Source organism: Balaenoptera borealis (genome assembly GCF_965194805.1).
Source record: "Balaenoptera borealis genome assembly, chromosome: 12".
Taxonomy (NCBI): Eukaryota; Metazoa; Chordata; class Mammalia; order Artiodactyla; family Balaenopteridae; genus Balaenoptera; species Balaenoptera borealis.
The window spans coordinates 48,611,352-48,628,187 of record NC_138869.1 but is presented as its reverse complement, the minus strand read 5'-3'; the positions used below and the strand labels follow the sequence as shown (position 1 = coordinate 48,628,187).

At 45.9% G+C, this 16,836-nt stretch overlaps 2 protein-coding genes across 9 annotated transcripts in view; one reads left to right on the top strand and one right to left on the bottom strand.

Moving 5' to 3' along the window:
* The window catches only part of LOC309608508 (uncharacterized protein), a gene marked incomplete at its 5' end in the record, with an annotated part of 555,765 nt that overhangs the window by 194,316 nt on the left and 344,613 nt on the right, over window positions 1–16,836 (top strand). The gene's annotated exons all lie outside the window — the stretch shown is intronic.
* MYRIP (myosin VIIA and Rab interacting protein) overlaps window positions 1–16,836 on the bottom strand; it is a 223,647-nt gene that overhangs the window by 69,623 nt on the left and 137,188 nt on the right. For 2 of the 3 annotated variants that reach the window (XM_082348456.1, XM_082348458.1), the window contains exons 4-8: window positions 14,037–14,173; window positions 8,483–8,563; window positions 5,061–5,158; window positions 4,755–4,835; window positions 3,565–3,708 (exon numbers count right to left, since the gene is read on the bottom strand). In XM_082348456.1, the coding sequence (XP_082204582.1) occupies window positions 3,565–3,708; window positions 4,755–4,835; window positions 5,061–5,158; window positions 8,483–8,563; window positions 14,037–14,173 (541 nt within the window). The remainder of the gene's footprint in view (window positions 1–3,564; window positions 3,709–4,754; window positions 4,836–5,060; window positions 5,159–8,482; window positions 8,564–14,036; window positions 14,174–16,836) is intronic. The other variant, XM_082348457.1, reaches the window with a different exon arrangement.

Here is a 16,836-nt window from a genome sequence, read left to right as displayed (position 1 = left end):
AGAAGATGGCGCAACCACGACACTTTTACTTGCCAGTTGGTTCAAACTCTGTGGCTCTCGGGAAGTGATGGGATTACTTGATTAATTTATTTGCCTTGTTTCCCTGGCTGGGCCCTCTGTGCCCACCCTTTCGTTCCCACCCACAGCTTTTGTTTTTCTTCCTCTTACCCACCCTAGGGTCCATGGAAGAAACAGGGCTGGTGATGTCAGGTCAGGCGGGCCTGAGTTACAGTGCCTGCATGTGTATGCTGGGGGGCTGGGCATGGAGGGTGGAGTCCATGGGTTCAGGAATGTTAGCATGCCAGCAAAGCCTTGCAAAGATGGACTGAGAAGTTCAAACAGGCCCCGCCTCATAACTCTTTGGGCATGAATGGGTAGTGTGTTGGGTAGGGTCCATGCCAGCTCCTCCTTTTGCTATGTGGGATCTTGGGAGGATCTGTTCTAAGCTTCAGTTTCCTCACAGAAAGGAATCAGTGCCATGTCTAGCACACAGAATGCACTCAGTAAATATCAGTCAAAATAATAGCATTTATTAAGCTCTGCCACTGAGCCAGGGCAAGACCTCCATCCCCTCACTCAGTCCAATTGGGTGCACATGAGTGAGCTGCGGCAGCCTGGAATAACTTGCCCAAGCACAAGGTTGGCGCAGGGCGGATGCAGGGCTTGACCTTGGGTCTGTCTGGCTCCGAGGTGATGCTCTTCCATGCCCTCTTGCTGCTGTGCCTGACACCCTTTGCTGAAAGCCTGGGGACAAGGCACTCCTGGCTAGCATGCTCCAACGCAGCAGGACCTGCCATCCAAACCAGCTGGTTCTGAAGCTCTAGGCAAAACTTGCAGTGTGATCATCAGTTACCTTTGTTAAAGCTTCCTCTGCAGCCGCTGGTCCCCCGTGTGGGCAGCAGCGTGCTGTTCTACCTGTATTTCTTGGAATGGTATATTGTTGCTATGACTGCAATGATTATCATCATCGCCACCAGGGCAGGCTCCCTGGGGCACCAGTCATGGCTTCAAAATAAGTCTTTGCTCTCAAGGAGCCCACATCATAAAACAGGGAGAGAATGTTTTTAGTATCAAGGGTTTATGGGCAAAGGGATCGATAACAGTGTTCATATGAATAACAACTGAGACATAGCTTTGCTTTGTATTTTTAGGGTCGGGCATAGTCATTAAATTCAATCCAATAATTATAACAATAATGAAAAATACTTTAGGTCTGCCCTATAGTCATTTAAAGGAGTGAGCAAATGTGAGGGAGGAAAATGACAAAAGCACAAAGGGAAAAGGCTGAGGAAAACAGGGAAGGATAGAGAAGAGACAGAGTCAGACAGAGATGCACCTTAGTCCCCGGGCATAGCGTATGCCCAGCCTCTGCTGTCATTATTATCAATAGGATCACCGTATTTATACAGAGACGACTTTTTATATACACGCGCCCAAAGAGATAGGCACTAAATGAATTATAACCCCTGCACTGGTGCCTTTCAGGATATTGCATCTTAAGGCTTTGAAAGCTAGATTGCACTGACCCCCCTACTGGCAGAGAACCACACAATAAAGGAGGAAATTAAAAAGAGGACAATCACACTGAACTTTCTTTCAAGAGAATAGATGAGAAATCCTGTCAGCGTGGGGATGGATTAAGTTTGGGTTTTGCAGTTCAGCCCAAGGAGGGAGGCCTGCAGTGTTATGGGATTCTGCATAGTTACCCCTGGAGCCAGGGTATTCGTGTCCTCGGAGAACTGAGGATAAAGGAGGAAGCACTGCCAGGAGACCACTGGTTTAGGGCCATCCAGGGTCTGTAGGTCAGGGTGCCCTCCTGAAGATATCACGAAGAGGCCGTCCTTAAGCCTGCAGCCTTCCCGGCATCCCCCGCCAGCTTTGGGTCAATGTACTGATGCCCAGCTCTGCCCCAGACCCCGTGAATCAGCGCCCCTGGAGTGGGGCTCAGGCAGATGAGGAAGATGAGCGTCTGGGGCGAGAACGGCTCGTGGAAAGGTGGGAGAGCCACCTTCCTCGAAGTCCCCAAGAACCGAGGCTTGGCCTGCTGGTTCACGTCCAGGCTCTGGCCAGCCTCCAGAAACATTTCTGCTTTTATGCCCTCTGCTTCTCGCACCGTCTTTATCTAGCTCCCTAGACCAGAGCTGTGTAAGAAAACTTTTCAGGGAGGCTGGAAATGTTCTGTATCTGCACTGCCCAATAAAGTAGCCGCCAGTCCCAGGGGCTGTTGAGGACTTGAAATGTGGCCAGTGTGACTGAAGAACTGGATTTTAAATTTAACTTTAATTAAATTGTCACTTGTGTCTTGTGGTCACCATATTGGACAGTGCAGACCTAGAACCTCTGGGATGAAAGGGACCTTAGGGATCGAGTCCATTGGTCTCACGTTTTAGAGGAGGAAGCTAGATCAAAAGCTTTGGAACAGGAAAAAGGTATTCAACTCCTGACCCCCCTGATCACTAGCTGTGGGAGCTTAGGCAAGTTATGCTAAAACTATAGTTTCTTTACCTATAAAATGGGCCCAATAATACCTGTCCCCACCTTTTGGTGGAGAGTAAAAGAAATAACGTGTGATGGGGTGCTTTTCCCATGTCTTCCTTTCCAGTTTTTTTTTTAAATTGAAATATAGTTGATTTACAATATTGTATTATTTTCAGTTGTACAGCAAAGTGAGTCACTTACATATATGTAGTTTTTCAGATTGTTTCCATTATAGGTTATTATAAGATATTGAATATAGTTCCCTGTGCTTCACTTAGTATGATAATCTCTAGGTCCATCCACATTGCTGCAGATGGCATTATTTCATTCTTTTTTATTCTGCCTTTCCAGTTTTAAATTGCACCTGTGTGTTGCCCTGTCCCTTGCCCTGTGCTATGACTGTGGGCACCTGCAGCTGATAGAACACCAGCCCTGCTGGCCAGTCCTGCTCTTTCTTGCTGAATTTCCACACCGAGGGCCCAGCCTCTATCCCATTTTCCACACGTCCTTGCCGGGGCTGCTTAAACACGTACCAAAGGATTTTACGGGCTTGGTGACTCTACCGCAGACGTGGCAGGCCCAGACCCTCGGGGCACAGGAAGGACACTGTGCTTTGTGGTTGGGGATGACGAACAAAAAGGTCTACTCACACCCCGACTTCCCGCCCACGTCCATATGTGACCTCAGAAGGCAGTGGCAATTCTCTCGTCATTTCTCAGTTTCAGTAAAGCAAGTGCTCAAGTTGTAAGAGCACACCTGGCCTTCAGAAAGCCATTTTTTCCATGGGACTCAGTACAACTCTTTTCAGGATTAATTTTCAAAAGCCTATTGACATCGTTATTTTTCCCAGATTGGTCTCTGTGTAAAAACCCACCTCCATGTGTGTGAGAGCCCAGGCCTCCTGGCCTCCACTCAGCGCTCTCTGCATCTCTCCCTGCCCTTCAGGAACCTCAGGCTGTCTGGCAGGCACATGTGCTAACTATAGATGTTAAGCATGGTGTCCCCATTTCTGTGGGGAGAACGGCTCTGACCTGCACACATGCAGGGCACCTGTAGGGGGTGGGCCGGCATGGCGTGGGGACTCACCCAGGAGGTGGTGGAAGCTCGGTGGCCTCCCGGGGAGGCTGTGGTCCCCTCGTCAGCTGCCTTCGCACGGCAGCTCTGGGGCTGTGGCCACTCCGGCTCCTCTTCCACGTGCTGCTCACTTTTGCTCTTCTGTTTTCTTATGATCTGGGGAGGAGGCGGGTGACAAAGGGGACACATTATTGGAGAGGGCTCCAGTGCTATGTGGGGTAACTGGGTCCATCTCTGGGAAATTTTTAGCCATGTAAGAGCTTAGTTTCAGGGTCTTCCCTGGCGGTCCAGTGGTTAAGACGTTGCCTTCCGGTGCAGGGGGTGCAGGTTCAATCCCTGGTTGGGGAGCTAAGATCCCACATGCCTCGCGGCCAAAAAACCAAAACATAAAACAGAAGCAATATTGTAACAAATTCAAAAAAGACTTTAAAAAAAATGGTCCACATCAAAAAAAATCTTAAAAAAAAAAAAAGAGTTTAGTTTCAACAGAATACCATCTGATTTCAGGTCTGTCTTATAATAAAACAGCACAACTAAAGCCTTGAACATTCTACATCACTTTACAGTTTACAAGTAGTCCTTTTACAATGCTGACAACTTCTATTTATTAAGTGCCTACTGTGTGCCAGTCTCTGTGCTTGGCACCATATATGCTTTACCTCATTTAATTCTCAAAATAATTCTAAGAGCTACGTACTATAACTCTCCCCATTGTACAGATGATGAATGAGGCTCAGGGGTTATCGGTTAAGGACACACAGCTCATAAATAGTGGAAGTGGATCGCAAACCCAGAGTCTCTGGCCATACATCCTGACTTTAGGAAGTGTCTGAAAGCCCTAAGGAGGGGGCAGATACCAAGCATCAAGAGGGAAGCCTTCAACTTGTTTGCACCGCTTGCTAGTTTGGGCATGGCCACTTGGATTTAATGAGTCCATTTGTACGAAGGTCTCTGGGCTGGGTTCCTGGCTCCTCACCCACCAGCTCAATCCCTAAAGGCAACCACGTTCACACTGCTTAGTTTTTGCAGTGCAATTCAACCCCTCTGCATTAGCCCCAGAGTACAATGGAGAAAGTGAGAGGAACAGAAGAAATGGTGCCCAAGACAACAAAGGCGCCTATGGCGGCTCTTCTGCTCACCAAAGGCCCTGGTCCAGGCCAGGGTGGTAAATTGCAGCCATCTGGATGCTAGGGCCCACCTACCTTCTGCAGGATGGTCGTGGCCAGTTCCTCAGTCAGCTCCTCCCTGTGGTCCCGCAGGTAACTGGCCTCATTCTGCTTGTCCTGCAGAGGGAGGAAGAGAATGTTGTGAGCTGTGGGTGTGTTTGGGAGACTTGGCAATCGCTTTCTCAGGAGTCCTGACCACAAATGCAGGGGGAGGATAGGCTCTAGTCAAGGATGGCTATCATGACGACGGTTTCCCCACAACCTGCACTTTCTCTTGGCAGCCAGGACCCCACCCACACCTCCTCCCAAACAAACGTTGTGACGGGGCGGCGGGGGGCATACCAGGCTGTCCCCATAGGCTTCTGCTTTGGAGATCGCTTCTTCGATGGCCTCTTCAGCCACCCGTAGGGCGACAGCCAATGTGTCCATCATGCTATGTCCTAGACAGGAAACAGAACATAGACCGCTTTCTGAAAGGCAAGGACAAGCTCCAAAACATACAAAGTGGCTTAAAGACGACTGGACAAAAGGACTTAATATAAGTGAATAACGGTTCTTCATCTACTTTCTCAGATAAAGATTATGTTTTATTTTGTGCACGTAATGTATCATTATAATGATAGGGAGGAAAATTGTGAAATCTCCTAAGGGCTGTGCTCATGGTTTAATGCAAACACAAAATCCATGGAAGAATTTTTTAGACTCTAAACCCATACTATCGATAACATTGGCCGATCTTGCCGAGCTCAACCACGTGCTGGGCCGCAGACCGAGTGTCTCATACATGATCACAGTGGATCCTTCCAACAACTCATTGAGTAGGCACCATTTTATAGATGAGAGAACTCAAGCACAGAGAGGTCAAATAACTCACCCAACGTTGCGCAGTGAGACAGAGAGCTGAGATTTGAATTCAGGGCTCTCTGTCTCCAAATCCCGTGATTTTAACCACGAAAGTGAGATAAACACAAGCCAACATGATTTTTAAAAATAATGCTATCATATATTTAGGGAACATATTTTTTGCATATGGTGACAAACGGAAGTTTTCCCAAGTCAAAGGACTTCTGCAGGTGACAAAATTCTTTTTGAAGTCAAATACTTGGAAGAGTTTTGCTTCCTGGAGGTACTAGATTTTTTGCTTCTTACTTGGAAGTGAGAATTTCTACCATTCCTCTCAGTTCACCCCAGAAGCCCGACTCACATCAGGCACAAGAACAGAGGTCTGCAGGGGCTGCTTGCCTATGTCTCCTTTTCCCCGATTTCAACCTCCTGTTTCCATTTATAATCTCCTAGTCATGCATTTTTTAACACATGCATATCTCCTGAAAGCTGCCTCAGATGCTTTGTAGAATGAGACAAGGTGTAAATATATCAATTCATTAATTAATCAATCCCTTAATTGAAATACTTAATTCACGCTTCTTAGGCTCCTAAAGACGCACATGTGGACAGAAAGTGGCATTTGCAAACATAACAAAATCTCCCAAACCAACCCAATTAAAGTCAAAGCCATCTAGCCAGGCAGCTGACAAGGACATCACAGGCTGGCTGTGACAGTCCTGACAGAGACACACAGGGGCAACCCAGCTCAGGGCTCGGCACCCCTCAGGTGGCTGAGTGAACACATAATTTCCCCAGTGTTTCTATCAGAAGAGTCTATAAAATTTAAGTTGTCACCACACTCAGTGCTCCCTGGAGACAGACACTGTATCTCCCATCTCTCTTCTTCAAGATACCAATCAATGTATTCTTTTTTTTTTTTTCACTCACACACACTGTATTTTATTTTTACAAGAGATAGACTGACACCAAGCATTGTAAATGGATGACCACAACAAAAGCAACAATGTTTGCAATTACCAAACACAAAACACACTCATACTATGTCATAATATTGACATTCAGTCCAGTAATCCTCCACTGTAACAGCTCCTTTACTTTGCAGTGAAAATTGGTTTGTATATTCTTTGCCTCTGAGAATCAATGTATTCTTCATAGAAGTGGCGCCCCACAAATTCTTGTTGATTCAAAGTGCACCAAGACCTCCCCAGCACTAGGCTCTCTGAGGGTCCCAGTGATGCCTCGACAGACGCGAGCTGAGCCCATGCTCTCGTGTGCTTTCCGAGCTATTGGGTGATCAGGTGCGTAGGTAACTTCTAAGAGGCGTGCTGGAGATCCTATGATGGGGATAGTCACCAGCTTCCACAGAGCCCTGGAGAGGAAGAGCCTAGAGCCATCAAAAAGGCTGGAGGCCACGTCTGTGATTTTGGCATGAGGTGGAGTGGAGCACTAAGATGTTTGGGCTGAAAGTAAAGGCTTGAGAGGGTGTTTCAGAGATAAAAACTGGTGGGGTGTGGAGGGAAGATAAGAAGGCAGAGGCAGAGTGACTGAAGTTCAGAGGACCAGTCAGGAGGGGGGGACTGTTAGTTTTATGTGTCAACTTGGTGAAGCTATAGCACCCAGCTGTTTAATCAAACACTAACCCAGGTGTTGCTATGAAGGTGTTTTGTAGGTGTGGTCCACATTATGGTTACCATAGTTGACTTTAAGTAAAGGAGATTACCCTTGAAAATGTGAGTAGGTCTCATCCAATCAGTTGAAAGGCCTTAAGAGCAAAAACAGAGGTTTCCCAGAGAAGAAATTCTGCCTCAAGACTTAAGCATCAACTCCTACTAGAATTTCTAGTCAGCTGACCTATTCTATGGGCTTGCCAGGCCCTGCAGTTGTGTGAGCCGAGTCCTTGAAACGAACCTCTTTTTGTGTGTGTGTGTGTTATGTGTACATACCCTATTGGTTCTGTTACTCTGGAGAACCCTGGCTGATATAGATGGTTACTGAAATTAATATCAATACAGGAGAGTTGAGGGCAGGGAGGCGCTCAGGCCATAGACCTTGGAACAGAAAGAAAAGGATGGGATTGCAAATAGAACCCATAGGAACTTGGGTGACTGGGTGGAAGTGGGGAGGAGGATTGAGGAAAAGGTAAGTCTTGCTGGTGGACTTAAGTGGCTGAGGAGCTTGACTGGGATATGCTGAAGTTAAGATCCCTGGAGGGGCTGCAGGTCTTGGTGACCAAGCATCAGAACACCAAGTCTAGAACCCTGGGCTGAAGTAAGGGCTAGGCATTCAGACAGAGGTGCACCAAAGCCATGTGACTTCTCCCAGGGAGAAGTCTCAGGCAGCAAGGATGATAGAGGATGAGACCTTCATGAGAAGGTGCCCAAGGAGAGAACAGAGAGAGTGCAGAAGCACTGTGGGGGGCCACAGGGCCAGGGGGACTAGGAGGCACCTGTTCCCAACACCCAGTACGTTGGAGAAGGAGCCGGACTGTTGGAGGAGGGTTTTATTTGGAATTGGAAGAAGTTTGTTTTGCTTTTAACCTTTGCTCTAAGGGGATGACTGTACTGGTATAAAAAAGTAAAAGTTGATCAGTAAATGGTACATTCTTTATAAGAATATTTTAATATTAATTGCACAAGTGAGTGTGTTGTCATATTCCAACTCCAGAAAAACACACACTAGTTGATTGTAAGTATCTAGTGGTTGGTAGGGAATGTACTTCTCTAGGCTACACCTTAGATATATTCACCTATTTTGATGATGGATTCACACAAATGGCAATAAAAGAAGACCCAGGGAGACTCTCACACACAATAACAGAGTTGCATCAGTGGTTCCAATGCCATGGGGGACCCTGACGGTCTGAAGGTGTTTGTAGTGCTCTAACCTCCCATTAGGTGTAAACCCTTAAGCAGACTTACCTTCTGACTGCCTATAAAATGTTGAGTCACTGCCTGAAATACTTCCTTCATTCTCCAGGTTTGCCTCAAAAAAGCTTCCTCCTGAGAGAGAGTTAGAGAGAGAGAGAGAGAGAGAGAGAGAGGAGGAGACAGAGGAGATATAAGATTATCCAAGGTCTTCAGTGAGCCTGGTGCACCATGTCACTGAGTTGGCAGACCACCATTACCCACTTTGATTGTTAGCCTTGCAAATAGGTTTAGGGAGTCACTGGGTTCTACAGTAATGCTACCAATTTTGACCAGTCACATTTTTCTTTCTCATACTAATTCCTTGTGTAGCAACGCTTCCACCCCCAACTTTCTTCCACAGCCTTCCTTGGAGGCAATATGGAATCAAACATGGAATAATAGATTGAAGTCAGAGATATGAGCTCATTTCCTGGACCTGCAAATGACTAGTTGTGTGACCTTGATCAAGTTACTTAACCTCTCAGACACTTGGCTTCCTTACTAGAAAAACTGTGATAATGATAGAACTCTGCTCATGATGGGTGATGAGACACTGCATGCCTGGTCTTTAGCTGCTGTCCATGGCATCAATCTAAACAGTGGCCTTTAGCCAGTGAGTAAACTGTTATTAACAGTTAGTGGAAACAAACCCAGAGCAAGACAAGGTAAGCCACGGCATTTGATCTTTTAAGGCCCACTGCCTCTTCTCTGGTCTTCTCTCAGTTGAACACACACCCTATCTTGGTTCCAGGCTGGGAAGAGCAGTTGGCTAAATCTTTTTTAAGTTGGGGATTTACCATTTGTGTTCACATATTAATTCATCAAAAGAGATCTTTGAAGGTGTGGAGGTGTGGATGATGTCTCTTTCCTTTTTAAATTACTGTATTGTATCCCCAGTACCCAAGATAGCACTGAGACAGCAGGGGGCTCAGAAAAATTCTTGAATTGGATGCTGGTGGAAAACACTGATAGAACCAAGAAAATAAATGTGGGTCTACAGCTCTTAGCTCAAAAGGGGGAAATGCTATTGATGTCAAGTCAAACTAAGCAGTAGACCTTCGATACACATAATACAGCCCGTGCTTCCTTGGATGGGCTGCACGGGGCTCCGGTGTGGGAACTCTTAGGGTAACTGCCGTAGGCATCTACAGCGGGGTCAGCAGGCTGCTACCTTTATGAAATAGGTCATTAGTGTGCGGCCTGCCACGGGCACTCAGTCTGACCATACACCATTCTCTGTGTTTGTGTTTTTTGACCAGCCTTTCAAAAGACCCATAGTCACTTATTCCAGCTCTGTGACCATAATGAAGTGACTTTACCTTCTTGGGTCTCCATTTCCTCACTTATAAAATAAGGCTTTAGGATAAGTCATCGCCTCAGTTCCCAGGCTATACATCTAAGTGCAAATATTTCACTGTGGCTTGGCTGCATCTGGCAGCCATTCATTCATCCGGCAAATATTTCATGGGCACCTAGTAGATGCCTGGCCCTGGGCTGAGCATTAGGGTGTACTGGTGAGCAAAGCCAGAAATCCTCGTTGCTCTGACAACCTTGATAGTCTAGTGGGTGAGAATTCATTAACCAAAAGTTTATATAAATAAATATAAAACTATAGATATGTTGAGTGCTGTGACTGGGTGGTTCATAGAATAGGGCAAGGAAGCAAGTCAGCAGGGAAGACTGACCTAGACGGTAAGTAACCAGCCAAAAGGGTGTGGGGGTGGGAGGGAGTCCAGGGCAGAGCAAACAGCTTGCACAGGCACAGGCAGTGGGGACAGCAGGGTGCATCTGAAGAGCTAAAACAGAGGCCGCGTGGCTGGGCTGCGAGAGGAGAGGGAGCCTGGGGTGAGATGGGCTGGCGGCAGACCGCACAGGTCACGGTGGCCACATCAGTGTTCTGATCTTTGTCCCACCATGAAGCCACTTGAAGCCAGTAAAGGCTCCACAGGGGTGATCTGGTTAGGTGTGTGTTTCTAAACACACCTAAAGGTGCACGCCGGCTGCTGTGTGGAGGACAGCTTGGAAGAGGGAGAGGGTGGGTGTCTAGAGAGGAAGCTGAGAGTGTGGCCCACCCTCTGGAGTGTCCCTGTGATGGGAAAGAGCATGGCTGGCAGGGCAGAAGTGGCGGAAAATCTGCAGTCCAGGAAGGGCTTAGGAAATGGGAGAGACTGGGCATGTTTACAAATCAATAGGAAGGAACCAGTTAAGAGAGAGGCTGAAAGGCAAGACAGAAGGGCTGCGTGAACTTGAGACCTACGTAGAAGGTGACACGGATCAGGTGCGGAGGTGTACACGGTCTGCCCTGCGAAGGAGGTGGTGAGGCCGTCTCCTGAGACAAGGGGGAGGGTGGTGGGGAGCGTGATGGGGGAGGAGAAGATCTGAAAACATCTTTGGGAGAACTGCGCTGACCAGGGCAGGCTCTGGTTTTCCATGATTATAAATCTTCTAGTACAACAACTCTCCCTGTGTCCCTTTAAATTCATAGGTGGGAACTTCTGTGTCATTTAGGATGATGGGATTTTTCTAAGGGCAGAAAACAACTGAACTGTTTTGGAAAGCACTGACACAGCAGCCAGACATCAAGTCAGAGCTTCCATGAGCTGGAGGAACCTCCAATTTCAGGCGACTCAGTGTTTTTAAAAGACCATGTTGTTAGTCAAATCCCACATGAAGGATATCATAGACCTTTCCAAGAATTGTGTCAAAAATAGATATATCACGTTAATAAATAAAAGCAAGATTTATTTTCCCCATTTTAGTTATCCAATACTAAATAAGTGTATGTATTATTTACCAAATTGTCTAGGGGTTAAGTATATTAATAAGGGCTACTTTCATCTTTTCATGTAGTGCTTCTTTTTAGAATAACTGTTAAAAATGTCACACTGAATCTATCAGATAAACCACAAGAGCATTGGACATTATGTTTTTTTATAAATCTATTTACTTATTTCTCTGACTTCACTGCAACGTTGGCTCTGAGATGGCAGGGTCTTGCCCATCTTGTCACTCCCAGGTCTTAAACCAGGCATTCAATAAATGTTTACTGAAGGAAAGAATAAGTCTTAGATTTATCTGACAAAATGAATGGGTCTCCAGTTATGCCTAATCTGGTCACCTGATATGGGCTGCAGGAGGAGTAAGCGAGCTTGGGACTGATGGCTGTGCAACGGGTACATGTGATGGGTAACCCATAAGATTCTGTGAACTCGGTGAATTTTCAATGGACTGAGTGTTTTTTTATGGCAAACTACACTGGTCCATGCAGTGGAGGTGTTTCGTAGATAAAAGGAGTTTTATACTGAGAGTCCTGGAGCAGAGCACAGGTCTTGCACCCTGTAGATTATGTTCTGACAATCAAAATTCTGAAACTAAGTACCCTCAGATGTAGTTGACGACGGAACCATCTTATGCAGAACTCTGCCATACGAATTATAGTGAAGTTCTAGCTGAGGTTCTCAGTCTTGGCTGTGTCTTAAAATAACCCAGAGAGCATTAAAAAATATCTGTTCCGGGGCCACCTCCAGAAATTCGGAAGTAATTGACTGGGGGTGGAAGATGATTCTGGCACTTTTTCAAAGCTCACGAGGTGATTCTAACGTGTAGTCGGGCTTGAGGATGGCAGATGACAACCATACCAAGGTGCTGGGTGATAGGTAGAAGCTAATGCTGATGTCTCCACGGTCATCTAACATAACCAGGACACTACTTACGCACGGGAGACTTCTCCATACTTGAGGTGTAACTCAATTTTTTAGGTGGTATGTAGAATCGCTCTCACTGTTTTATGATCACGACTTTACAGATTTGAGTACCATCTCATAAATTGTCTCCTGCCTGCTTTTCTTCATGTTGCTCAAAAGGAAATCTTAGTTTAAAATGAGATACAAATCGTGTTAAAGCAACTGATTCTAGTACTTCTATGAAGTGTCTTGGTACCCACAAAGTGCTTTTAAGACTGAATTGTGTAATATTGAGGACCTAAGAGGTGCCAGCCACTGGGCCACACTTTGGGAACACAGAGATGAAGAAGCTATTGCTTCTGCCTGGTCCAGCAGGAGAGGAGCTTTGTGAACCATCACCTGGATGCAATGTGATAAGTGCTGTGATTGAGGCCCAGATGAGAGACATGGTGAATCACAGAGGGCCTGGGACCTAAATCTGCTTCAATAGTGGCAGCGTTATTCCCAGCAAATGATTCGTTATTCCCAAGAAAATGACACTTGAACATTTCAAAGCCTTTTGCCCGCCCACTTGTAATTCATGTTCCCTTGCTCCACCTGTGGGACCCGAGGGAGAAACAGAAAGAGACCAGAGTTGTGCTGTTTATAGGATTCTCCAAATGAGTTTGCTTCTCCCCCTCACTTTGCATGAAGCAGGAGAGAACACCTATGAGATGTGAATGTGGTGACATGTAAAGTGGTACCTGAAGCAGACGCAAGGATGAACAAGAAAGAAAGTATGGGATGCAAATGATGAGACAATTCTATACTGGAACTTTCTTGAGGTATCTCTTTGGGTTGAAAACCTACTGTTAACATGATTACTTTTAAGCTTTATTTCTTTTTTGTCTTTGTTCCTAGAGGAACATTTTTAGAAAAATCAGCAAAGAGAAGATAAAAATAATATGTGGAGACCTTCAGCCCTGCTCTCTTAGCTACAGACTTCCTGAGTGGTTCGAAAGACAGAGATTCTAACGACTAACACAAAAGGCCCTAATGAGTCTCCGTGTTTAATGCTTCCATCCTATCTCCCCCTTGTCTCAGTGGCTGGCATATTTTTAGATAAGACACAACCAAAGACTTTATTGAGAATACAACAATGTAAAATAATGACGGTGAAAAAGCTCCAAATGAGATTTTTTTTCTTCCCTCTTTCTCATGGATAAAAAGCATTTACCTGTGTCAGCAAAGTGATCAAAAAATCTTCCTCTACACAGAAAAAAATAGCCTTTTCTGGGAGGACATGCTGTTCATATTCTGACAACCATTTCTTTCCACTGGCTGGTCCAATAGGAATCAAGAATATAATTTCTCATTCTAATTACATTGGTTGTCTTAACAGCATAGGTAGAATTCATCCTTTAAACTTCCTGGGAGGAAGCTGAGACTTTTCTAACTCTCCCATTACATTAAACTCTGGGCCTGGTATGTATAGAATTTTGGAGTAGGAAGGAAGAGGAGTGGGGGGCATATCCTCTGAGTGCAGACCTAGTCTACACAACCAAACAAAGATGAATTTCCAATGTTTTAATCGTTAGGGAAAGATGGTCAAGAATCTTTAATTTCTAGGGATTTGGAATTAAAATGTCCACAATATGCAGAAACACTTTGGTCCTCCCAGCTGCTAACATATCCAGCCCAGTGGAGATGCTGGAATCAAAGGACTTAAAACTTAGAATCTTTGGTATATGTCCTTCTATTTCTGCTCCTTACTAGAACCAGATTATTTAAGCCACTTTCTCTGTCCCAGGTGAGTGTGCCGTAGTGTACAGGGCCTCCAAGCCAGGCATTCTTCTATCCTGCCAACCCCCCAAAGACTCCCAGATGGCAGGCAGCCAGCGTACCTAGGATGTCGAAGCACCCTCCACTCTCCAGCCGGTGTTTCCTGTACAGGTTCTTCAAGACCTTGGCGCTGCCAAAGCGTTTGAAGCGGCTCTTCACATTATTGTAGAACCATTCCAGAGACTGGATCCTCAGAACCCTGAGGACAACACAGAATTAGAAAACAAAGTTAGCATTAAAGGACAGAATTATGAAATGGTGGATTGCAAAAGTTGCCACAATACTTTGCAGCTCCTTCCATCAAGATGTGGTCCCTACTCCTTGGATCTGGGCTGGCCTATGACTTGCTCTGATCACAGAGACTGGTGGAAGTGATGCTGTGTGAGTCCAGAGCCTGGCAGCTTCCTCTCTTGCTGTTCGTGGAAGCCCTGCAACCCATCGCCATGTGAACAAGCCCAAGATAGCCTTTGGGATGACAAGAGACACTTGGCCCAATCCCCCCTCTTGCCCCAGCCAATAGCCAGCCAACCCCTAGACAGGTGAGTGAGGCCACCGACTGCCGGTTGACTGAAGACACATGAGTAACCCTCGGTAAGACCAGCAGAAGAACCATGCACCTGAGTCCCTCCAAAGAGCAAGCTGATAAATGCTCGCCATTTGAAGCCACTAGCTGACACATCTGTTTAATAGCAGGCTTTATATTTGACACTCTTACTGCATTAACACCATTTCTAATTCAGCTTGGGAGGATAAAAAGCACAGGTGAGACCCTGGGCTCTATGGCAGAACTCTGCAGCCTCTTACTCATTCAGCCTGAAGCACTGTGGGAAGGTGGTTTCCTGGTCAGTGCTATAATGCTCGGTACAAATCACTGACACGATGCTTCTCTTTTCTGCCTGACCAGAACATGTTTCTAAACCCCTCCCATTTTAAGAATAGCTTTGGTTTTTATTTTTCTTATTATGAATGTAATGATGCATACTCATTTTAAAAGTTCAGAGAAGCAAAATGAATATGAATTCTTCTAAGTCAATGGAGGAACAAGCACACATTTAGCTGCTCTTCCTCCCCAGATGCCAGTGAAATGTGAGAAGATATCCAAAGGGAAAGAAATCTATAGAGCTGAGATGCGAATCAGAGATTTTCTAGATATCTGGAAAATTCTAAATAAGTGACAGCATAAAGGTAACAGAACGTTGTCCCACAAAGCAGGCAGAAGGGCTGGGACTCACAGACTGAGAGATCCAATTTAAAGTTGATTGATGGGGACTTCGCCGGTGGTCCAGTGGTAAAGAATCCGCTTTCCAGTGCAGGGGACGCCAGTTCCATCCCTGGTCGGGGAACTAAGATCCCACATGCCCCGGGGCAACTAAATCCGCGCGCACGCCACAACTACTGAACTCACACGCCTCAACGAGAGAGCCTGTGCGCTGCAAACTACAGAGCCCATGGGTCCTGGAGCCCGCACGCCACAACTAGAAAGAAGCCTGCACACCGCAACGAAGAGCCAACACAGCCAAAGAAAAAAAGAAAAAAAGAAAATTCAAAAATAAATAAAGCTGATTGATGAGTACTCAGCCATAAAAAAGAATGAAATGTTGCCATTTGCAGCAATACGGATGAACTATATTCATTATGCTAAGTGAAATAAGTCAGAGAGAGAAAGACAAATACTGTATGATATTACTTATAAGTGGAATCTAAAAAATACAACAAACTAGTGAATAAAATGAAAAAGAAGCAGACACATAGAAGAAGACTGTCCTTGGAAATCATAACCTCCAGGCTTATGATTTATTTGAGAGCTCTAAAAGCACAAAAGGACTGTGACTCTAGAAGAGAAATATTCTGCAGGCTGCCTCTCCTGCACACCACCCTGCTATCTGAGCAGCTGACCTCCGCGAAGGTGCTGCTGCAGGGCTCCGCGGTGCAGGTGGACAGGTCCACAAGGGTAGGAGTGGACGATAGTGGTTACTGTGCCCCTCATTCTTCTTTGCCTTTTGGGACATTCCCCCTCCTTCCCAACTGAGTCTACGTTTTTCTGGAAAGGCTGGCCCCTCCTCCTGGCAGCCTTGGGGGTAGTCACATGACTCAGACCTGCCAATCAAGGTCTGAGGTGGGACTTTTACTGCTGTTGGAAAGAGATGCTCCCTTTCTGCTGGGCTGGCTTGGTGGCAGAATGAAAGCCTGGGCTGCTGGGGCCACCTTTGCCATTACTTGGAGGGTTATTTGTGGTCTTCTGAACAAAAGCAAATCTGACAGCGGGAAGGAAAAGGATCCTGTTGATGTACTTTGAACACCTGGATCTACCCAAGCCTGAGGTCAAACCTTGGACTCTTCCATTACATGAGCCTATAAAATTCTCTCTTTTGTTTAAGGCTTCTTGAGTTGGGTTTCTATTATTTGCAATCAAGAATCCCAATGCTTCAAGTACATCATAGGATGAGCTCTCCATTACGTCCCTGGTTATATCAAAACTCTATGACATTTAGAAACACTTTGATGACCTCAGAAATAGAATGCCTTGGCTTGCTCAAGTCAGAGAGAGGAATCAGGGCACTGCCTGGGCTGCTGGAAGGTGGGAGGACAGCACTGAATCCTTGGAGAATGACCTGCAAAACTACAGCCTGATTTGGAGACTAGAAAGCTTTCCTGTGAGACGTGATGTATTTTGGATTATGTTTTGACTTAGAGTTAATGTGGAGAGCTTTTCTGGAAGCCCCAGGGAAGGCTCAGTCATGATTACCTTCATTTGATATTACTGCTTTTATTTCACTTATTTTAAAATTCATGGCTCAGAGGAAACTCACAGGAAACATGCAGTTCTTGGGGCAGAGGTGTGGGGAGAGGGCCGTGAGGACG